We start from the raw sequence: 20,019 nt of genomic DNA, 5'->3' as shown, positions 1-20,019 counted from the left end.
TAAAGCACTGAGGTCTGCAGTTTTTAAGGTGGTCTCACTCACAACACACTAAAGCTGGGTTCTCCCACGCTGGATTCCCGGCGGAAATCTCGTGGTTTGCTCGCAGCGAAAAAATGCGAGATTTCCGCTGGGAAAGGCGCTGCTTCAAAACCCACTGCCAAGTGCCGCGGGTTTTGAAGCGGCCTGGACGCACGCTTTTCCATAGAGGAGAGCGCAGCTGCAGCAGAATGAAAAAAAAATGGACATGCTGTAGCCGTTGAATCCACACCGCAGTACCGGCTTCTGCCCACCCCTTTTGGGACACTTTACATTCTCCAATGCAATAATTGCCAAATAGTTCAAGTCGCCTTGGTGATCAAGTGCAACGATGTACTCAATAGATTGCGTGATCCCGAGTTTCAAATTGTCAAAAAGTGTGCTCTCCAACACGCTTGCGCAAGCTGCTGTAGCGCGCCCCGCATAGTGGAGGCTACACTTCATGAACATCGTGCAGTACCACACCTGATTATGTTAATATGAATGCAAGACCAAGATATTTCAGTCCGTACATAGTCACAAGGTGTACAATAGTAAAACCCTTTATAAGTTCGGATTATTCGAATGTTCTGATTCATTGTAGTAAGTGTAGCCTCCAATACGCGGGGTGCACTACAGCAGCTTGCGGAAGTGTATTGGAGAGCACACTTTTGATATTAGATTTCATGATCCTGCGCTTCTATCAGGTGCCTTGTTGCACTTTGTAGTTTGCCACCAAAGCAACTTGAATTATTTAGCAGTTATTGCATGGGAAAAAGTAAAAGTAAAGTAATCCCGAAAGGTGGGGTGATTGTTTACATTACGTACATGATATCCTAAAGAGTTAAATTACAGGAGATAACTATGTATATATACAAATATGATGGGTATTATATAATCTTTTATTAGTTCTTTCTGGAGGAGAATGAGTTAACAATGTACTCGGTAATTATACCTATAAAAATGAGGTGTTTTTTTATGGTGTAGCATGCTATGATTAAGAACTAACTCAAGTTTGAAATGCGTCAGCTGTTTTTTTTTTTTTCAGGGGGTGCAGGTTTTAAACAAATGTTTCGACTATTGCAATCACGCTAAAGGGGTTTTCCGTAGAAATACTATTGATGACCTATCATCGGTATGGGTCATCAATAGTTGATCGGCGACTACAAGCACCGACCTCCCATGTAGTGGCCAGCGCTTGTAACTGCAGGAGCCGTGCCTGCAGTTACAGACGCCGGCCACTATAGAGAGGTCGATACGGAGGCTTTCGCTCCGACCTCTGTGTTACTGCAGCGCTGACAGCTTGTGCCCGCTCAGCTGATCGTAGTGGTCCTGAGCGCACGGACCTCAGCCGATCAACTAACGATGACCTATCCTGAGGATAGGTCATCAATAGTATTTTGACGGAAAACCCCTTTAACATTATTGTATTATATAAAGAGTGGTGGTGTTGGCTTACAAAAACTTTACTTTTTACTGACAGAACAGACCACTTAGGATTACACGTTAAAGCACATGCAGACCGTGAGCAGTAATTTGAAACACAATCAAAGTGATATTCGATTGTTGAAAATCTATCTGAACTTACCCCAGTTTTGCTCCGAGCCTCTGCATACAAGTGTAGTCCATCAAGGTTTCCTTCTCTAATGCAGGAAATTCTTCATACCCGATATGAGAGGTTTCATACTAAAAGGGAGGTACATATAGCTTCATTATAGGTGTGATTTTTTTCTTTATGTGAACACAATGAGATCCTTACTCACTGGTTTAAGCCCAGTACAAAATTAAAACCACAGATCATATATAACTGGATGCGGAGATAAGAAAAAATACGCAAGTTCGTACATAAAGTAGAAATGTGTAATGCCCATTAAATGCGCAATTTCCAATCAGCTGTTATCAGTAGTGTAAGCAGATGGTGAGGGTCCCATGGTGATCAGTAGGGCACCCACATGTGGGATCCGCAAATCAAGCCGCCCATAGAGAAACATTGGCATCTGCAAATGGATTAAAGCATGCAGATTTGTTTTGCGGACCTTTGGGTCCGGAAAACAAATCACAGCATGCTCCATTTTTGTGCGCCTCTCGCACAGTCGGCTTCCATTGGCTTCAAGGACAGGCCGCAGATCCCACGGGAAAACAGGATATTTTAAAAAATAAAATACGCACTGCGGATGTCTGGCAGCGCGCCGTGTGGACCAGCCGTGGTACAGATAACCCGGAAGTGGAGAGGTCCGTGCGGACGCTGCCAACTTCACTCACAGGTCCGCAGGGTCCTCTGCGGCAGGCAAGTTGGAATTCCGCTGCAGGCTTCCCCACACGGAATTCGACCCGCCCATGGACATGAGGCCTTACACTAGCAGAATGTGCCATAAGTAGTAAAAGGTCTGACAACTGGGCCATCGACAAAACCTGAATTAAAAAAAAAAAAGGTATGCTTACACTTCGTCTGAATGCTGGCACAAACATACGCTCGCACTTATGGCCTTTCGCACTTTAAATAGACCTTCATACTGTAAACACCTATGCTTCAAAAACGAGGCAACTGTGTTATAAGACCTCTGAAACGCGTTTCCTGCATTCCCTGTGCAATCTGTATCACCCTGAATGGGGAAATAAATCCGTCTGGAGCGTAATTACTCTACAACCAGACCTGCGTCCAGCCTGTGACTTTAGGCTAGGCTGCCACTGGACGTAAATCCCACGGAATAATCGCAGCGGGACCGCACGAAAATACAGCAAGATTTCCGCGACAGAAATGCAGCTTCAAAAGTCGCTCCATTCGGCGCATGTTTTGAAGTGGCTTTGTCGCCTGTAGTGTGCTGCGGCAATCTCTCCTCATGGACAGGGGAGCTCCTCAGCCAGCATCTCTGCCCGAAAAACAAAAAGGTTATGGGTCTTAGAATGCGGTGATACAAATACAATTGTTTTTAAAGACACGTTTTGGTTGTGCAAAAGTAGTGAAAAGAAGAAAAAAAATCCATATAAACGTATTGCACTAATCGTGCTCATCCACATAAGAAAGTTATGTTGTTTTTACCAAATGGAGAACGCCATAAAAACAAAACCTGAGAATAATGTCAGAATTTATGGGTATGTTTTGCATCTGCCCTCTAAAATTACGTGTTTAACTTTTATTACATGTAGCCCATGTGGTGCCATTAAAAATAAAACTTGTCCTAAAAAAAACCCAAAACCCTTATATGGCTATGTCAACAAGTCATGGCTCTTACAATGCCACAATGAAAATTTCTTGGTCTTTTAAGCACAAAGTAGGTCACAAAGGGGTTAAAGGGGTTGTCCGGCCACACAGGGTAAAAATTTTTATAATGCTGCTGCTTTCCTTTCAGTAAGGATAGTAACACACAGCATACAGGGGCTCAAACCGGCCGGCAGATCAGCTGCAATGTCAGTTTATTACCTTAGAATCTGATGTTCACTGCAGCTTTCAAAGATGGCGCCTCTGTGCTGCCTTCCCACAATGCTCTGCGCTCTCCCTCTTTTGTGTGCGCGCTCTCGATGGTAGTAAGAGACATGAAAAGGCAGGATTTCCCTCAGCTCACGTCCTAGCCCCGCCCACGACACGCCCACCTCTATTGAACTGATCTACAGTCTCTCCCCGCCCAGGCCCCCTCCCCCTGCTGCATACTATAATCAGAGGGGTTGTGGCCAGGGGAGACTGTTATACTCTCATGGTTCACGATAAAATCCTACCATGAGTGTAAACAGCAGCACAGTGTATAGTGAATGGAGAGGGGCAGGGGAGAGCCGAGAGAGAACTCTCCTGCAGCCCCACACTGCAAGGCTGCCTACTGCCCCCCCACCCTGCTAAAGTAAAGTAAAACAAAACATTTCCCCACACACACACACACATGCCCTCATAGTGCCCCTCCCACAGCGACCACCCCCCCCCCCCCCCGACTTCTGTCAGCCGGGTCCCTGCACACACGCGCACACACACACACACACACACACACACACACACACACACACACATCACTGCACCCCCCCCCCCCCCCCCCCCCCCCTCCCTTGCACACATCCATCCATCTCTCCCTCTCCCCCCGGGACTTCTGACAGCCGGGTCTCCAGACACCACGAACACACACACAAACACATCACTGCACACCCCCCCCTGCACACATCCATCCATCTCTCCACCCCCCCTCCCCCCGCGAGAGCCCGCCCCTCCACTCATTCTTACCTTGGAGATGAAGAGCCAGCAGCCACACCTCCCCTGCAGGCAGAACTGAGCTTCCCAGCGGCTGAAGTTCTTCTGCACATGCGCAGAGCTGTGCTGGAGAAGCGTGTCTCCGTCGTCCCGACAAGAAGAGGACAAGAGACTTGTCGGAACCCATGGCAACCGAGGAGCAACACAGGGGGGGCAGTCCAAAAGGTAAGTGAATAACTTCTGTTTGCCTAATTTACAATGCACAATGTATATTACAAAGTGCATGGTATTGGGCAAACAGAAGTAATGAGATCTAATGTTTATGGCCGGACAACCCCTTTAAGTCTTGCGTTTCCACCTTCTATATAGAAAATAACAGAAAGCTATCATGAATTTCAGGTGGGTTTTTGGAAAAGCTTCTCTGCCTCCCTATAGAAAAGCCTATGGAAAATACCTGGAATAAATGCCATACCTAAAAGCATGCTGTATATGAAAAAAATGCCATGGACCCCCCTTCCTCCGCAAAAAAAATAAAATAAAAAAAATGATAAAACCGCATGAAAGAATGCACTATTTGTGGTATATTTCAGATTACCCTACTGCCTCACAGCCAACATCCGCGACAGCTTTTATTTATTTATTTTTTTAAGGCAGGCAAAATGTCAGAAAAAAAAAACACATTTTTTTTCTTACGCGAGATGATCTTTGCACGAAGTTCCTTGTCACCCTCAGCATGTGCATATACTCAGTCAACTCTAGTAAGTTTTTTTGCAACTTCTCCTTGTTCTTATTCACCTCCTTCAGCTCAGACTCAAGCTTCTGTAATTGTTCCTAGAAAACAGAGGACAATTTATAGGAGAATTGTGCCAGAATTCTGTTGTAAAAAAAAGTTGCACGTTTGTGCAGGTTGTACTTGTGCACCTCGCCACCTTTATAAAAAAAATGGCACAGATTTGATTTTTTGCCACACGGGACAGCCCAAGATGCAATAACCTTGTTAACAGATCTGCGCTTCTCAATAAGTTTGTCGCATCTAAAAAGTGCATTTACACTGCAAAGATGATCACTCAAAAGATGGCTTTTAAGCGATTATTTTGCATAAACTACTACTTGGTACTACTGCCTATTAGTACCAAGTAGTAGCTTGTAAGCTGCCAGGAGCTGTAGTTAAGTAACAGACCTCCCGCTGTTCCTTGATTACATTCCTTTTGTTCTGCCAGTGTGGCAGACAGCTGACAACAGCTGATACAATGTTATCAGCTGTAATCGGCTCTCCCTGGGCAGAACACAGTGTGCAGTCCTGCTCATCAGCTGTTCTGCTGAACGATGGTTTCAAGCAGGACTGAAATTTCTCGTTTGTGAGAAAACTGAAAGACAGGCACATTTACACCCCACGATTATCGCTCAAAAGATGGCTTTTAAACGATAATCGTTGTGTCTAAATGGGCGTTTACTCTGGTAAGTTCTTCACCAAGACAAACACATGAATTGCCAGTGTTAGCAAATATGTCCCCTAATGTACATAAAATGTGAAAATCCCCAGTTGGTTAACAATGCACGTATTATGTCGATTATTGCCTTACAAGTAACAGGTGTAATGGAAGAAAATGCGTAAGGGGCAGTTATAATATATGTATACAAAAGTAGATAGAAACCAGGTGATTAGTTTCCCATTACAAGTGGCACTGAGAAGATGCTTAGGGGCCATTTACACGGGACAACTTTTGTGAAAAATTTGTTCAAAACAAACAAATGTCTGCGATAATCGTCGTGTCTCAATGCACAGCCATTGTTCACTACTTGTTAGAAGTTCGCTGATCGCTCACTTTTAACCAGCATGAAAATAATTATTGGACAACTGACTTCTCACTGAGCGTAAACACTCCTCGCTTCACATGAAGAAGCCAGCAAGGATCCACCTGTCTAAACATCAGCATAATGAGCATGAGCGCTAACAACCTAGTGGTGACATCAGCACTCGTTTAGCCGACTTTTATCCTGTTTAACCCCTTAAGGACACGGCCTATTTTGGGCATAAGGTCACAATGATATTTGGGGGATTTTCATCTCCACTTTTTAAAAGCCATAACCTTATTTTTCCATCGACGCGGCCATATGAGGGCTTGTTTTTGCGTGGCGAACTGTAGTTTTTATTGGAGCAATTTTTTGGGTACATAGACTATATTGTAAAACATTTATTAATTTTCTACGATCGCAGGGATTTTTTTTAAATGTTTTCAACGGTTTTTATTGAATTAAAAGTTAAGGATGGCAACACTCTGCTGCATTAGCCCCTCGCAGGTGGATATAGTTTAAACTTTACGAAATTGTACAGAGTCACCTGTAACATAACATAACAAAACAAAGATGTAAAAATATATACTTCTTGTAATAATGTAGTATTAGGTAATTATATATCTCACAGAATTTCAGTCAAATAAAATTTTTTTATTTATTTATTCCCTTTCCTCTACTTTTCCTTTCCCTTTCCCCTTTTTTCTTCCCGCTCCCCTCGCTCTCTTAAATTATGTTTTAGGTGGATTTAGGCTCCGTCATTCAGTCTTCCACTTATGTTCTCAAATAGTAATATAAGTTAGGGATATTAATGTGCTCTATCCAGGGATTCCATACCTTTTCGAATTGAGTTGTTTTGTCTTGGCGAATGGCGGTAAGCTTTTCGCTCACGAAAATTCTATTTATGCGAGTTATACAAGCTTCAAATGGCAGTGAAAGCTTTCGCCAGTGTTGTGCTATTAGGATGCGAGCCGCCATGGTGATATGCTGAAGTAGTTTAAAGGTTGGATTGCGAATCCCAGTGGGTTTATTTCCTAGTAGGAAGATAAATGGGTCTAATCTAATTCTTGTCCCTGTTACCATGGCTATAAGGTGAGAAATCCTTTTCCAGAAGGTCTGAGCTACTGGACATGTCCACCATATATGTGGGTGGGAGCCCGTATCTCCACATCCTCTAAAGCACATACTGGAGACTTCTGGGAAGATGACGTTCAGTCTTTCTGGTACTAGGTACGCTCTATGTAGTACCCTAAGAAATCTCAGTTGAGACTTGCCAACTATTTTTGCTAAGGGTTTCGCAGCAGTGGTGCCAGCGACTTAGCGATTGAGTGGTGTTAAAGTCAGTCTCCCATCGTAGCATGTACAGTAGTTTACAGTCCGTCAGTGCTCCATTTAACATGGCATAGAAGTGGGAGAGTGTGCCTGGATGTGTTGGGCAGAATTTGCACATGGCTTCCATGCGATTCAGTTCTATTTTTATTGATGGGGGCAGTTTTGAGGACCAGAAGTGGAAGACTTGTAGTTTTCTCCACCATTATTGGGGTGGTGGGTTATGACGGTTGTTGAAGGTAGCCATCGACATCAATGTACCGTGGATCAAGAAATCGTATAGGGATGTCAGATTGTTTGCTTTCCACCACATAAATTGGGTCTCTACTATCCCAGGTGGGAAGTCAGGATTGTGGAGTAAGGGAGTCAATGGCGATAGGTTGTGACTTGGATTAAGCTTAAATCTTGTTTGTCTCCATAGTAAGATGGAATAGAAGGAGTATGGGGAGTTAGTTTTTAAGTTGGTTGGTAAGGGTGCCTTTGTCCACAGTAATGTTGACCAGGTGAGGGGTGTGAGATTAGACTCTTCTATAGTGGTCCATAGCGGGGGTTGTGAGCCTGCAAATACCCGGGGTATCTGAGCTAGTCTGGCAGCTTTATAATATTTTATGATGCAGGGTACTGAGAGACCCCCATATTTCTTGTGTAAGCACATTAGGGACTTGGGAATTCTGGGACGTTTATTTGACCAGATAAATGTGAAAACATTTTTGGGGAATGCTCGTAGCTCTGAAATTGGGACTGGGATGGGGAGAGATCTGAACAAATATAGTAATTTTGGGAGTAGGGTCATTTTGATGCTATGTATGCGCCCGATCCAGGAAAGGTATGGAGTTTCCCATCTAGCTAATTCCAGGGTCAACTGTCTAAATAGTGGTTCATAGTTCCATTTGTACAGTGATTCTGGTGAGTTGGTAATTTTGGTCCCTAGGTAGGATATATAGTGTTTTTGAGTTTTAAATTGGAAGTTTATCTCAATTAGTTTGTGTGTTCTGTGGGGTATTGCAGTAGAGGATTTCGGATTTTGATTGATTTATTTTAAGGCCTGAGATGATGCTAAATTTATTTAGTGTCGACATTAGATTAGGGAGAGAGGTCAGTGGGTTAGTTATAGTGAGAAGTAAATAGTCCGCGAAAAAGCTTAGTTTGCTGTTAGTATTACCGGTTTGGATTCCTGTGATGTTGATATTATCTCATATGGCTATTGCTAGTGGTTCTATCGCTAGGGCGAATAGAGCTGGTGAGAGAGGACAGCCTTGCCTCGTTCCTCTAAGTATCTGGATTGGGGTAGGTTGAGGGGATTTTTAGATATGCTATAGGTTTGGAGTAGAGAGCTGATAGAACATTCAAGAAAGGTCCGGAGAACCTCATTTTCTGTAGGGTTGACCGGAGATAGGTCCAGGATAGGGAATTGAGGGCCTTCTCTATATCTAATGCTAGTAGTGACATGGGGGTTTTATTTATGCTTGCGTGATTTATAAGGTTAAGGATTTTTCTTACATTGTCAGGGGCTTGCCTGCCTGGTATGAAGCCTACTTGATCTCGGTGTATAAGTGCAGGGAGTAAGTTATTTATGCTGTTTGCTATTATGGAAGTAAATAATTTTAGATCTATATTAAGAAGTGAGATTGGTCTATAGTTGGGTGGGAGGGTTTGGTCCTTCCCTGGCTTAGGGATTGTTGTGATGAGTGCTTGTAGAAAGTCTGAGTGTATGTGTCCTTTCTGAAGTATGGGATTAAATAGGTTAACCAAGTGTGGTTTTAGGGTGTGAGTACATTTCTTGTAGTATAGAGATGTGAAGCCGTCTGGGCCTGGGGCTTTCCCTCGTTTGAGACGTTTAATCGCCCAATCTACGTCTTCCTCAGTGATAGCGGTATTAAGATTTTGTAGTCCAGAATCAGATAGTCGGGGCAATTTGAGCTGGCTTAGGAATTCGGTTATTTGTGCTTCTGAGATACTTTTTTGGTTGTTATATAGTTTTTGATAGTACTGTTGAAATGCTTTGTATATATTGTCGGGGTTAGAGGTTAGTTGTCCGTGCTTTGTTTGGATTTTGTGGATTACATTGGTGGTTTGTTTTTCTCTGAGTTTTCTTGCTAGTAATTTGTCAGGCTTGTTTGCGAGTTGGTAGTAGGTGGCTTGTGTCCAGGCTAAAGCTTTTTCTGTTTTATGGGTTAGTAATGTATTTAATTCTATTCTTGTGTCCTGGATGGCTTTTCTTAAGTACTGTGAAGAGCGTTGTGTGTATGCTATCTCAAGTTTGCGGATCTTATGTTCTAATGTAACCTAGGCTCTGTTTTTTCCCCCTTTTCCTTTGTGATGCTATGGAGATAAGGGTCCCTCGTATTACTGGTTTGTGTGCCAGCCATCTTATATCTACTTCTGTGTCTTCTGGGCCATTGTGCTGGAAGTAGTCGTCTAGTTTTTGTTGGATGGTGGTGACTGGGATTTTTTTTTTACAGCGTTATTCATAACAATACATTTTTTGTATAACTTTTATTTTTTCATGGATGGAGCTCTGTGAGGGCTTGTGTTTTGCGTGACGAGCTGTAGGTTTTATGGGTACATACAGCTTTTTTGGTCACTTTAATTGCGTTTTTTGGGAGGTAAAATGAAAAAAATAAACATTTTGCCTCAGTTTTTTTAATGCTTTTTGCCGTGTAGGATAAAAAGTGTGTTTAATTTACTGTGCAAGTCATTACGAATAGGACAACACCAAATATGTGGGATTTCACATACCATACACACATATACATATATACACACACACACAAATAGGGGGGGAAAAAAGCACAAATAGCTTTTCGTTTTATACACACACACACTTTTTATATCTCGGGAGGGGACTTGTACCATAACAGCTATGATCAGTTCTGCAATGCCTTATCGCTTGTAATAGCTGTTGTAGTATTAATAAATGTGCTTCTTAAATCAGCCTAGGCAAACGTGTGTATGTATGTATATATTTTATACACACACACACACACACACACACACAGTTATATCCACCTTTATAGGAAATAGCTGGCAGTTAAATGTGTTCATGTACATCAGAATGTGTTAGACTCTTGTATCTGCCTCCCACACATGATTCTCACAGAGCAGCATTGTATTCTGATTGGATAAGCTGCTTTATGACAGATAAGATTCTTTCACTTTTGATACTTTACTAACATGCGAATTACCACATTATTGTATTAACCAATCCTGTATAAGCACAATAACTCTCCTTGTATACTCCTATTTTGTGATGTAACATTTTTTCCGTAAAAGCGATTACATTCCTTTGAATAAATCTGCAGGGTATTAGAGTCAGCTCAAATACATTATCATGCATGAAGCTTCTCATAACTAGAGATGAGCGAGTATACTCGTTAAGGCACATTACTCGAGCGCGTAGTGCCTTAGCCGAGTATCTTCCCGCTCGTCTCTAAAGATTCGGGGGCCGGCGTCGGTGACAGGTGAGTTGCGGCGGGGATCAGGGGGGAGCGGGGGGAGAGAGAGATCTCCCCTCCGTTCCTCCCTGCTCTCCCGGCTATCAAAAACAGTCTGCTCCCGCTACCGGATGGATCTCTTCTGTTCTCATGCTATCCACAGGGTGTAGGTGTACGTCCTGTTGCGTTAAGTACCCTGCAGCCAGAACATACACTTATGCCCTGTGGCGTTAAGGGGTTAAATAAAACAGTAGATCTAGATTACCTGTATTTCCAGCACATGTTTCGGGAGGGGGGCTGCTGGCAGCATACTTGCTTCTGGAACAGGAATGCCAGCCTTTTTTATTTCCTGGACTACATATCCTGGCAACCAAATAAAATATATATTAGTATACTATTATCTGCATGCAGAATAAAGTCCATCTTCAGTACGTTCTTTAGAGCCTAAACAGCCAATTTGTAGTTAAGATATATTGATGTGAAGTAATACAATTAACCATTGGAGCTACAATGAAAACTATTTTACGGAGGTCACACACAAGCACAAATGCATGTTTTTTCTAGCAGTTTTTTTTTTTTTTAAAGAAGCCAGAAGAGATTTCAGCAGGAAGGAGAAGTACAAGGGTGCATTTACACAGGCAATTTTCCTGCACGCTTTCTATGTTTTACAAGATGCACAAAAATGACATGGGTAAATTGTCTTTAATGAGTGTATTTACGTGTGCAATTTTTCTCTTGCATGAATGTGAAAAAAATTGTAGCACGTGCTATTTTGGGGCAATTCATTTTAAAAATTGCCCATTTTTATCTTAAGAAGCTAAAGAAAAACACTGTGCTCGTATATTGATGCAGGATTCATGCAAATGTTCTCGTAGGAAATAATGAGCAATTTTAATAGACTTTTTTTTTTAAACAGATCTGAAAACCACAACGAGTTGAGATTGCACAAAAATCACAATTTTCAAAGTGCAATATCGGTCTGATTGCATTGCACTCTAAATGCACTTTAAGTAGGATATCCACAGAACAAGTGGTAAAAGTCTGATCGGAGACTAGAGAATTGGGTCTTGTGGTCCATGTCCCCCTTTTCTCATCACTGGGGGAATCGCTGCACCCACCCATAGTGAGGTGTGCTGTGCCATTTCAATGGGGCTGATGAAAATGAGCTGAGTACTTGTACTCTGATATCTTTGGGAGTCCCAATGAAAATGAATGGAATGGCACTGCCCATGTGCTACTGAACCTTCATTCCATCTCCTCCTCCCCATGGTGGAGGGGGTGCAGTGCAACCACAGTAAAGAGGTGAGGGGGACATGGGACCCCCATTTCTTGTGACTGGTGGGGGGTCTCAGCGGTGACTTCTATCACCTATTCTGTGATAATTGTTGTTTATAGTACATCTCCTTTAACAGTCTAGTGCTACAACGTCATTCAGAAGCAGGCAAGAGGTTAAATGAATTCTCTCACTATTAGAAGTGATGGCATATTGTTTCATTCTCTGGATGTAGACCCACAATGCAAGTTGAACATTTTCCAAATTTGAGACCATACCTCTATAGAAAATAAATAAATGTTCCAAATCCCCAAAAGGTCATCTAAATGCCCTCGCTGGTTGCTTGGATCTTCCTGTTGATCACTTGTACTTGCAAATCCAGATTGTCTGTGATGTTGTATATTGAATGTGGTTTCAAGTTACAATGGCCCAAGAAATACGGCTGTGTGTTAAAGATAAACTACTGAAACGTGAGGATCACTTGTAACTTCTAATAGAATTGTTGTGCTGATACAATATTTAAACATACTTTAATAAATGTTCCATACGTATGTATTTAACATGTAGAAGTGGGAGTGAAGTGCCTAGTACCCCTGCACAGAACCCACATCTACATTGGGAAGGGGTGCAGGCAGCAGGACAAATATTTGCACAACTGCAATCAGAGTATTGCATCTACATACCTAGAATCCTTTCAAGCTCTTCACATTTCTTGACTTCCCCAACAAATTTCCTCTGGAACGCGCTGACTTGAGGGTTGAGCTGCAATAAATTAATGGACACTTAGTACTAATTAAACAAATACATTTAGGATTATAGATTGGGATGTCCAACATGACTGCTACGATTCTCTAACCAAGTGCAAACTCTGTACTGTTCTCTGATTGAGCAGCGCTGACCATGTGACCAATAAGGCCAGGCATAGTGTGCTAGTAGTCTAAGGCTGGGTTCACACGGGGCGGATTTGCCGTGGAAATTCCGTCCAGAATTTCGCCGCAGCAAATCCGCCTGCGGCCGCTAATCCCGGGATTAGCCAGCCATATGGACGAGATTTCTCAGGAATCTCGTCCACACGGGACAGCAAATCCGCCGCAGCAAAGCCGACACTGCGGCGCGAATTAGCCGGCCGCAGCATGCTTATTCTTTTTCTTCCTCCGCTGTGGCCGAGCTCTCTTCTATGGGAGCGCCGGCCGCAGTGGAAGAGCGAGCGGCCGTGCCACTTCAAAACCTGTGGCTAAGTGCCGCGGGTTTTGAAGCAGCGCTTCTCCCGGCGGAAGTCTTGTGGTTTTTCGCTGTGGCCAAACCGCGAGATTTCTGCCGGGATTCTGCTGTATGGGAACCCAGGCTAATCCTACCAATGCACTGTGGGGATAAAAAGGGCTGGCATTCCTGAAGATTTTATCAGCCATCTCGGACGACTGAACATGGGACCTGGTGGATCAGAGGGACATCAGCAGGGAACAGCTCTCCCCCACCCTCTGCTTACGGTACAAAATTTTGTTCTGCAACCAAAAGGTCACTTTAATATATTAAAGGGGTATTCCGGGACATTTTTAACTTTTGCTATTGATGACTGACAGGTCATCAGTAGTTGATCGGCAGGGTATGCACATCGGATCCTTCCCAATCTGCTGATTCCAGTGCCACTGTAGCCATGGTCACAGAGGAAGCAGAAAGCACTGACCATAGCGCAGCATCCCGGACTGATATTGAAGGCACAGCTCCTGTTGAATTCAATGGGAAGTGTGCTGCAGTACCATCCAGGCAGCTGCATTACGGTCAGCGCTTTCTGTGCCGATCATAGCAACAATGGCGCTGGTAATCCGCTGAACGCCAGGAATCCGAGCATTGAGCCCCCCTATTTATCACCTGCCAGTCATCAATAGCAAAAGTTAAAAATGTCCCAGAATACCCCTTTAAGCCTGATGTTAACATAGAGCCATTACTAATTCTTATATATGAGCCATTTATGAAGGAGCCGGAGCGAGGAAGCAGAGGAGTCAGAGGTTCGGCTTACTGACTCCACCGCCCTGGAGGACAGAACTACGGTAAGAACTTGGAGAAGTATCAGGACGCTGCTGCTTAAAAAAATTCTTCATAAGAGTTGTGCCGGAATTACAAGTTATCCCCAATGCACCAGATGGGTATAGCTTGCTGATAATGGGGGAATCACCTCTAAGACCCCCACCTATCTGGAGAACAGCAGTCCTCTGACACCTGACTGTGACTGTAGGGTCACTTCTTCCCCCACAGTAATTTCAGAACTAATGGAGTACAGAGCAGCATGCGTGGTTCGTGCTCCCTTCAATTCATTGGTGCCAGCGGGACTACTCGGGCCCCTTGCCACTCAGCTATCTCCTATGGAAAGTGAATGAAGTGCCAGCATGCCTGTGTGACCAGCACTGCATTCAGTCTCCTCACTGCAGAGGGGCGCAGGACCCCTGTTCTCTAGAACAACCGATCAGCAAGTTATCCCCTGTGCTGCAGATAGAGAATAACTTGTGATTCTGGTACAAACTTTAACGTCAAACTTTAAGTGACGTCTATGAGAAGAACAATCAGATCACAAAGCAAGAAGGCTGAGTGACCCGGGGGAGGGATACACAACAGGTACCCACGTGTGCCCAGCACCACCCCCACCGACGCCCCCTCCAGCACTGTAAAGTAACGGGACCTGGAGCTCCAGGTGACACCAGCGCTGGGGGGCGTCAGCTGGTGCAAGGTAACCCCACCCGGTACTTACATCCCTGAACTCCGCCAGCCCCATCTCCCCCAGCTCGCTGACACAGTCATAGGCAGAGCCAGACTGCAGGAAGAGCTGCGCCAGGCACATCGCCTCACTGCGGAACAGAGAGCCCATGGTGCCCCGCCGCAGTCTGCCGCCGCTCTAAGGGTCTCCACGTCGCTTCCTGCAGCTGCACTCTCCACACAGCTTCCGGGATGAGTCAGGTGACGTAGAGACCACGTGACCGCGGGACAGCGGGCAGTTGGTATGACGCGAGGGAGGAAGGAGCCGTTATGAAGCTTACTGTCATTTGTAGAGAAAGCCGCAGAGGATGGGCACTGTGGTCTTTGTTACCGGAGAGCCGCAGAGGAGGGGCGCGGGGCCCTTGTTACCGAAGAGCCGCAGAGGAGGGGCGCAGGGTCCTCATTAACTGGAAGCCGCACAGGAGGGGCGCGGGGTCCTCGCCAGCCGGAAGGCGCAGAGGAGGGGCGCGGGGTCCTCGTTAGCCGGAAGCCGCAGAGGAGGGGCGCGGGGTCCTCGTTAGCCGGAAGCCCCAGAGGAGGGGCGCGGGGTCCTCGTTAGCCGGAAGCCGCAGAGGAGGGGCGCGGGGTCCTCGTTGGCCGGAAGCCCCAGAGGAGGGGCGCGGGGTCCTCGTTGGCCGGAAGCCGCAGAGGAGGGGCGCGGGGTCCTCGTTGGCCGGAAGCCGCAGAGGAGGGGCGCGGGGTCCTCGTTAGCCGGAAGCCCCAGAGGAGGGGCGCGGGGTCCTCGTTGGCCGGAAGCCGCAGAGGAGGGGCGCGGGGTCCTCGTTAGCCGGAAGCCGCAGAGGAGGGGCGCGGGGTCCTCGTTAGCCGGAAGCCCCAGAGGAGGGGCGCGGGGTCCTCGTTGGCCGGAAGCCGCAGAGGAGGGGCGCGGGGTCCTCGTTAGCCGGAAGCCGTTAGCCACTTCTTCTAAAACTACGTTTTTCCAAATACATTATTTATATATACAAATAAAACTAAAATGCCTATGGTATCAATTAAAATAAATTCCATGGGACTCCAAGGGTGGAGGTGCACCCCCGTAGTCCATCATTGGGAAGCCTCCCCCTTAGGGCTCCTTTCCACTGGCGATGGCAATAATCGCTGCAAGAAAATAGCAATGTTAAAATCGCATCGCTGCAAAATCGCACGCGTTGTGATGCGATAATCTGTCTTGCCATTACACTGTATGTGCGAGGGAAAAACACAAAACACTGAAACAATTCCCCTGCTGCGATTTTTAATCCTCGCATCGCAGCTTGCCCTTAAACATCGCTAATGGAAAGGTTGTTATATAACAACATGTGTGGGACTTTCCCGCGAGAGCTCGCACTCTCGCATCGCACTGGAAACGCACGATTATCTCGCCAGTGGAAAGGAGCCCTCAGGCTGCATTCACACCAACGTATATCGGCTCGGTTTTCACGCCGAGCCGATATACGTCGTCTTCATCTGCAGCTCCCACCCCCCTCTCTGCCTCCTCTCTGCCCCTCTGCACTATTTGCAATGAAAGGAGGTGGGACGGGGTGGGGCTAAGTTCCGATAATTAGCCCCACCCCCATCCCGCCTCTCCTGAAATAGCGTTCTCTCTGTCATAACTCTGCTATAGGGAATTGCTCCCAGTATTGCACGCAGATGGAGGACTGCTGCTGCCGCCAGGTGGCCGCTATGGGTTACTCATGAGGGTCTGATATCTATATGCGTTTTATGATGTGGTGAAAACTGAACTCTTTCTCTGCGACACGACATTAGCTCTGGCTTGGCATTGCTCCTGCTCCAGATTATGCTTTTTCCCAGTTTGCTTGGCCCCCACCAAGCAGATCATGCTCACTAATAAGGTGCAGCAAGTTGCACAGTCTGGATCCTCAGCCTAGTGTCTCTAGAGTCTCAGGGAGTCTTCTTCTGGAACTGCTATCACAGCTACCGACTGGCCTGACCATTATGGATGTTATCAAAGTAATAACAGAGTGTCGGTCCACGTAACAGCAAAGATAAATGCTTTACATCCCAATTTTAGCTTTCTATGAGCGGGTGTGAAAAACTTAAGAAAATGCACTACTACAGTGGAAACACGGGTTTCTGATTTGGAGGATGTGGCTGCACCACTTACAGCTCAGGTACAGGCTCTTGAGTCTACGTCTTCGGCACAACAACAAACTTGATGACTTGGACGACTGCACTCGCCAATGCAATATCAGATTGATAGGACTGCCAGAAGGAATAGAGACAACCCTGTGAATATCTTGAGTCACTTCTTAAGGAATTAAGCAACTCTATATATTTCCTTTTCCCGAGGAAAGCTTGGATGCTTCTTTGAACGCTATTCCTTTCCCAACATTATCCCAAAGTAGTGTGGCTTCTTTAGATGGGAGTTTGAGGCAGGAAGGTAGTGTAGAGAATATTCAATCTTTCCAAAGTACAAAGTCCACAGGCATTGATATACCACTCATTAGAGAGCCTAAGAGAAATATTGAGTGTATGGTCCCAGATACTACTTAAAATTATATTTTACAGGTGGAAGTCCCACTAATTACTATGCAGGAGGCTCTAATAGGTTTGGGGATCAAAACTAGGAAAGATACAGGTAACTGAGGCTCTTACCGCCCTATCTTTCTCTTCCATAATCAAAATCCTGGCTAAAGTACTGCCAATCTGCATAAATAGAGTGCTTAATCAGATTATTCACACTGATTTATGAAGAGCAAGAGTACAGATATGAATATAAGGCAACTATTTAGTACTCTTACACTTAAACATTCTAACTTGGGTAAGTGTATTGCTGTATTTATTGACCAAGCTAAAGCCTTTGACTCAGTGGAGTGGAGGTATTTATGGGCGGTGATGACCCATTTTAGGTTTGGGTTGATTTCCATTAGGTGAGTGCAAGTTCTGTATCGTTCTCCTGTAGCTCGGGTCTCGACCAATACATACAGGTACACAATTGTCTCTCACTAGGGGCACACGCCAGGGTTGCCCCATGACTCCAGCCCTGTTTGCTATTGCAATTGAACCACTTGCAATGCAGATCAGTACATCCATGTCCGTAATTGGGTTTAAGTTGCAGATTTATGAGTAGGATATAGCATTCTATGCCGACGACACTCTTCTGTTCTTGTTTGACTTCGGTGCTCTCCATTTTTGATAGATTTGGAATATAGGTTAATTGGGACCCCTTGCATCCTAAGGTGTGCCTTTTTGGCCTTATAGGAAACATTACAGTTAATGTAGCAGCTTGTATTTTATATAAATAGATGTTCTTTTATGCAAAAAAAGTAATACTATTTACTGTATATACTCGAGTATAAGCCTAGTTTTTCAGCACACTTTTTTTGTGCTGAAAAAGCCCCCCTTGGCTTATACTCGAGTCAGGGAAGGCTTAATAACCCCCTCCATACTCACCTCCCAGACGGTGTCTGTGTCTCCAGCGGTAGGCTGCTTAAATTCTCTCTGCTGTCATCCCCCGCTGTCCTCTTTGCTCGGCTCTGTCATCCCCCGGCGTCAGTGCTGTGTAAGTAGGAGTTGTGATTGGATCAAGCGTCAGCCAATCACAGCCGGTACTCAATCATTCACAGCCAATGAAGCTGCTTTAGAATTCTCCCTTCTGTCATCTCCCTGCTCGGCTTTCAAATCCCCTGCCGTCAGTGCTGTGTAAGTAAGCGCTGTGATTGCATCAAGCGCCAGCTGTGATTGGCTGGCACTCAATCCAAGCACAGCGCTTGCTTACACCAGAGCATATAATGAATATCCAGGCAGCAGGAGATGCAATTAAACTTTAAATTCTTTATTCCTCCATGTTAAAAAATACCAGCATACGCAGTACTGACAGAGCCAAGCAGAGAGGACAGCGGGGGATGACAGCAGGGAGAATTCAAACAGCTTGTCGCACAGACGCCTACTGGGAGGGGAGTATGGAGTTTTTTTTTAACCTAGTATATACTGGAGTATAGCTCGGCTTATACTTGAGTCAATAAGTTTTCCCAGTTTTTTGTGGTGAAACTTATTGTCTCGGCTTATACTCGGGTCAGCTAATACTCGAGTATATACGGTAATTGGAAGCATCCTAAGAAACCTATCAGAGCTGTGTGGGATATGTGAAATCAGCAATGTGCATCGCATTGCTGCACATGCAATTTTCATGTGGGAAAAATCGTAGATTTTTATTTTTTTTTTTTTACTATTGAAACAGAGAAATCGCATGATATGGCATGCAAGTTCAATGCAATTTTTTTTCAGTTTCAAAGAAAATAATGGGCAATATCATCCAAAAATAGGACATGCTACCATTTTTCGATCCTGCGGGATCTCTGGGAGAGAACAGATTAAAAATATGTATAAATCGCCCCTGTAAATTAACCCATTTAAAATAATAGGTTCTTTTCAAATGCGATTTCAGTGCATCTCGCAACGCACACAAACTGTTCATGAAAATCACCAGGATAAATGTACCCTCGGAGTGAAGATTTTATTAACGGACAGATCTTTGCTGTCCTTTGGCAACTTTTAGAATGATCTGAGGTGCCTTAATTTTTTAAAAATGGAGTTCTTTGCACTCACAGGAAATTCCATCAGTTCTTCCGTCTAGTTTCATGTTACTAATGTAGTTTCCCAAAGGTAATAAAGTAAGTTATGCCATTTTAAATATAGATACACATCATTAAAGCACAGCTCTATAAGAAGCACTAAAAGAAAAAAATGAAAATATACCTTTAAAAAAAGAGCCAAAACACACAGTTTCATAAAGCATTTAAAATATTTTGATAAGAGACAATTTACATAAAAAAATAAAGTTGTAATATCTTCAAGTACAAGAATGCAATCCGGTATTTAAAATATAAATATTGTGCCAATTTTATGTGCCGTAAAAACCAAAGCAATGAAAAAATTATGGTTTTTGAGACATGGGGTAGCTGAATGATCTTGAAAGGGAGCATATCACTTAACCCTATAATTTTTATTTTAAAACCCAGTAACTCCTCCCCTAAACCAAAAGTTTTACTAATTAGTAAAAAAAAATAGCTCCATACCACTGTGTAAATCTGATAATTCATCCAATGGGGGGGCAGGGCAGGCACTTTGTTTGTGGCATCCCAACATTCCTCATAGCGCCGGGCTCAGAATGCAAGATCCCCCGTTCTGACAAAAAGAGAGCCATTTACAATCTTAATAAGACCATAAATTGATCTGTAAGCATTATGCCTGGGGCTGTGCGGAGGACAGAAACTTTGAAGTGCCTGCCAGACACACTTGGAGGAATTGTTGGA

General features: G+C 44.5%; 1 protein-coding gene across 1 annotated transcript in view; it reads right to left on the bottom strand.

Moving 5' to 3' along the window:
* ATP6V0A2 (ATPase H+ transporting V0 subunit a2) overlaps positions 1-14,949 on the bottom strand; it is a 44,368-nt gene extending 29,419 nt beyond the window's left edge. The window contains exons 1-5 of the mRNA XM_066603358.1: positions 14,760-14,949; positions 12,700-12,778; positions 11,009-11,106; positions 4,880-5,017; positions 1,604-1,701 (exon numbers count right to left, since the gene is read on the bottom strand). Coding sequence (XP_066459455.1) covers positions 1,604-1,701; positions 4,880-5,017; positions 11,009-11,106; positions 12,700-12,778; positions 14,760-14,876 — 530 coding nt within the window. The 5' untranslated portion in view covers positions 14,877-14,949. The remainder of the gene's footprint in view (positions 1-1,603; positions 1,702-4,879; positions 5,018-11,008; positions 11,107-12,699; positions 12,779-14,759) is intronic.
* Positions 14,950-20,019: the final 5,070 nt, after the last annotated feature.

This window comes from Eleutherodactylus coqui, chromosome 5 (genome assembly GCF_035609145.1).
Source record: "Eleutherodactylus coqui strain aEleCoq1 chromosome 5, aEleCoq1.hap1, whole genome shotgun sequence".
Classification (NCBI taxonomy): domain Eukaryota; kingdom Metazoa; phylum Chordata; class Amphibia; order Anura; family Eleutherodactylidae; genus Eleutherodactylus; species Eleutherodactylus coqui.
Note: the sequence above shows the minus strand (reverse complement) of the source record. Positions and strands in the feature narration are given on the sequence as shown.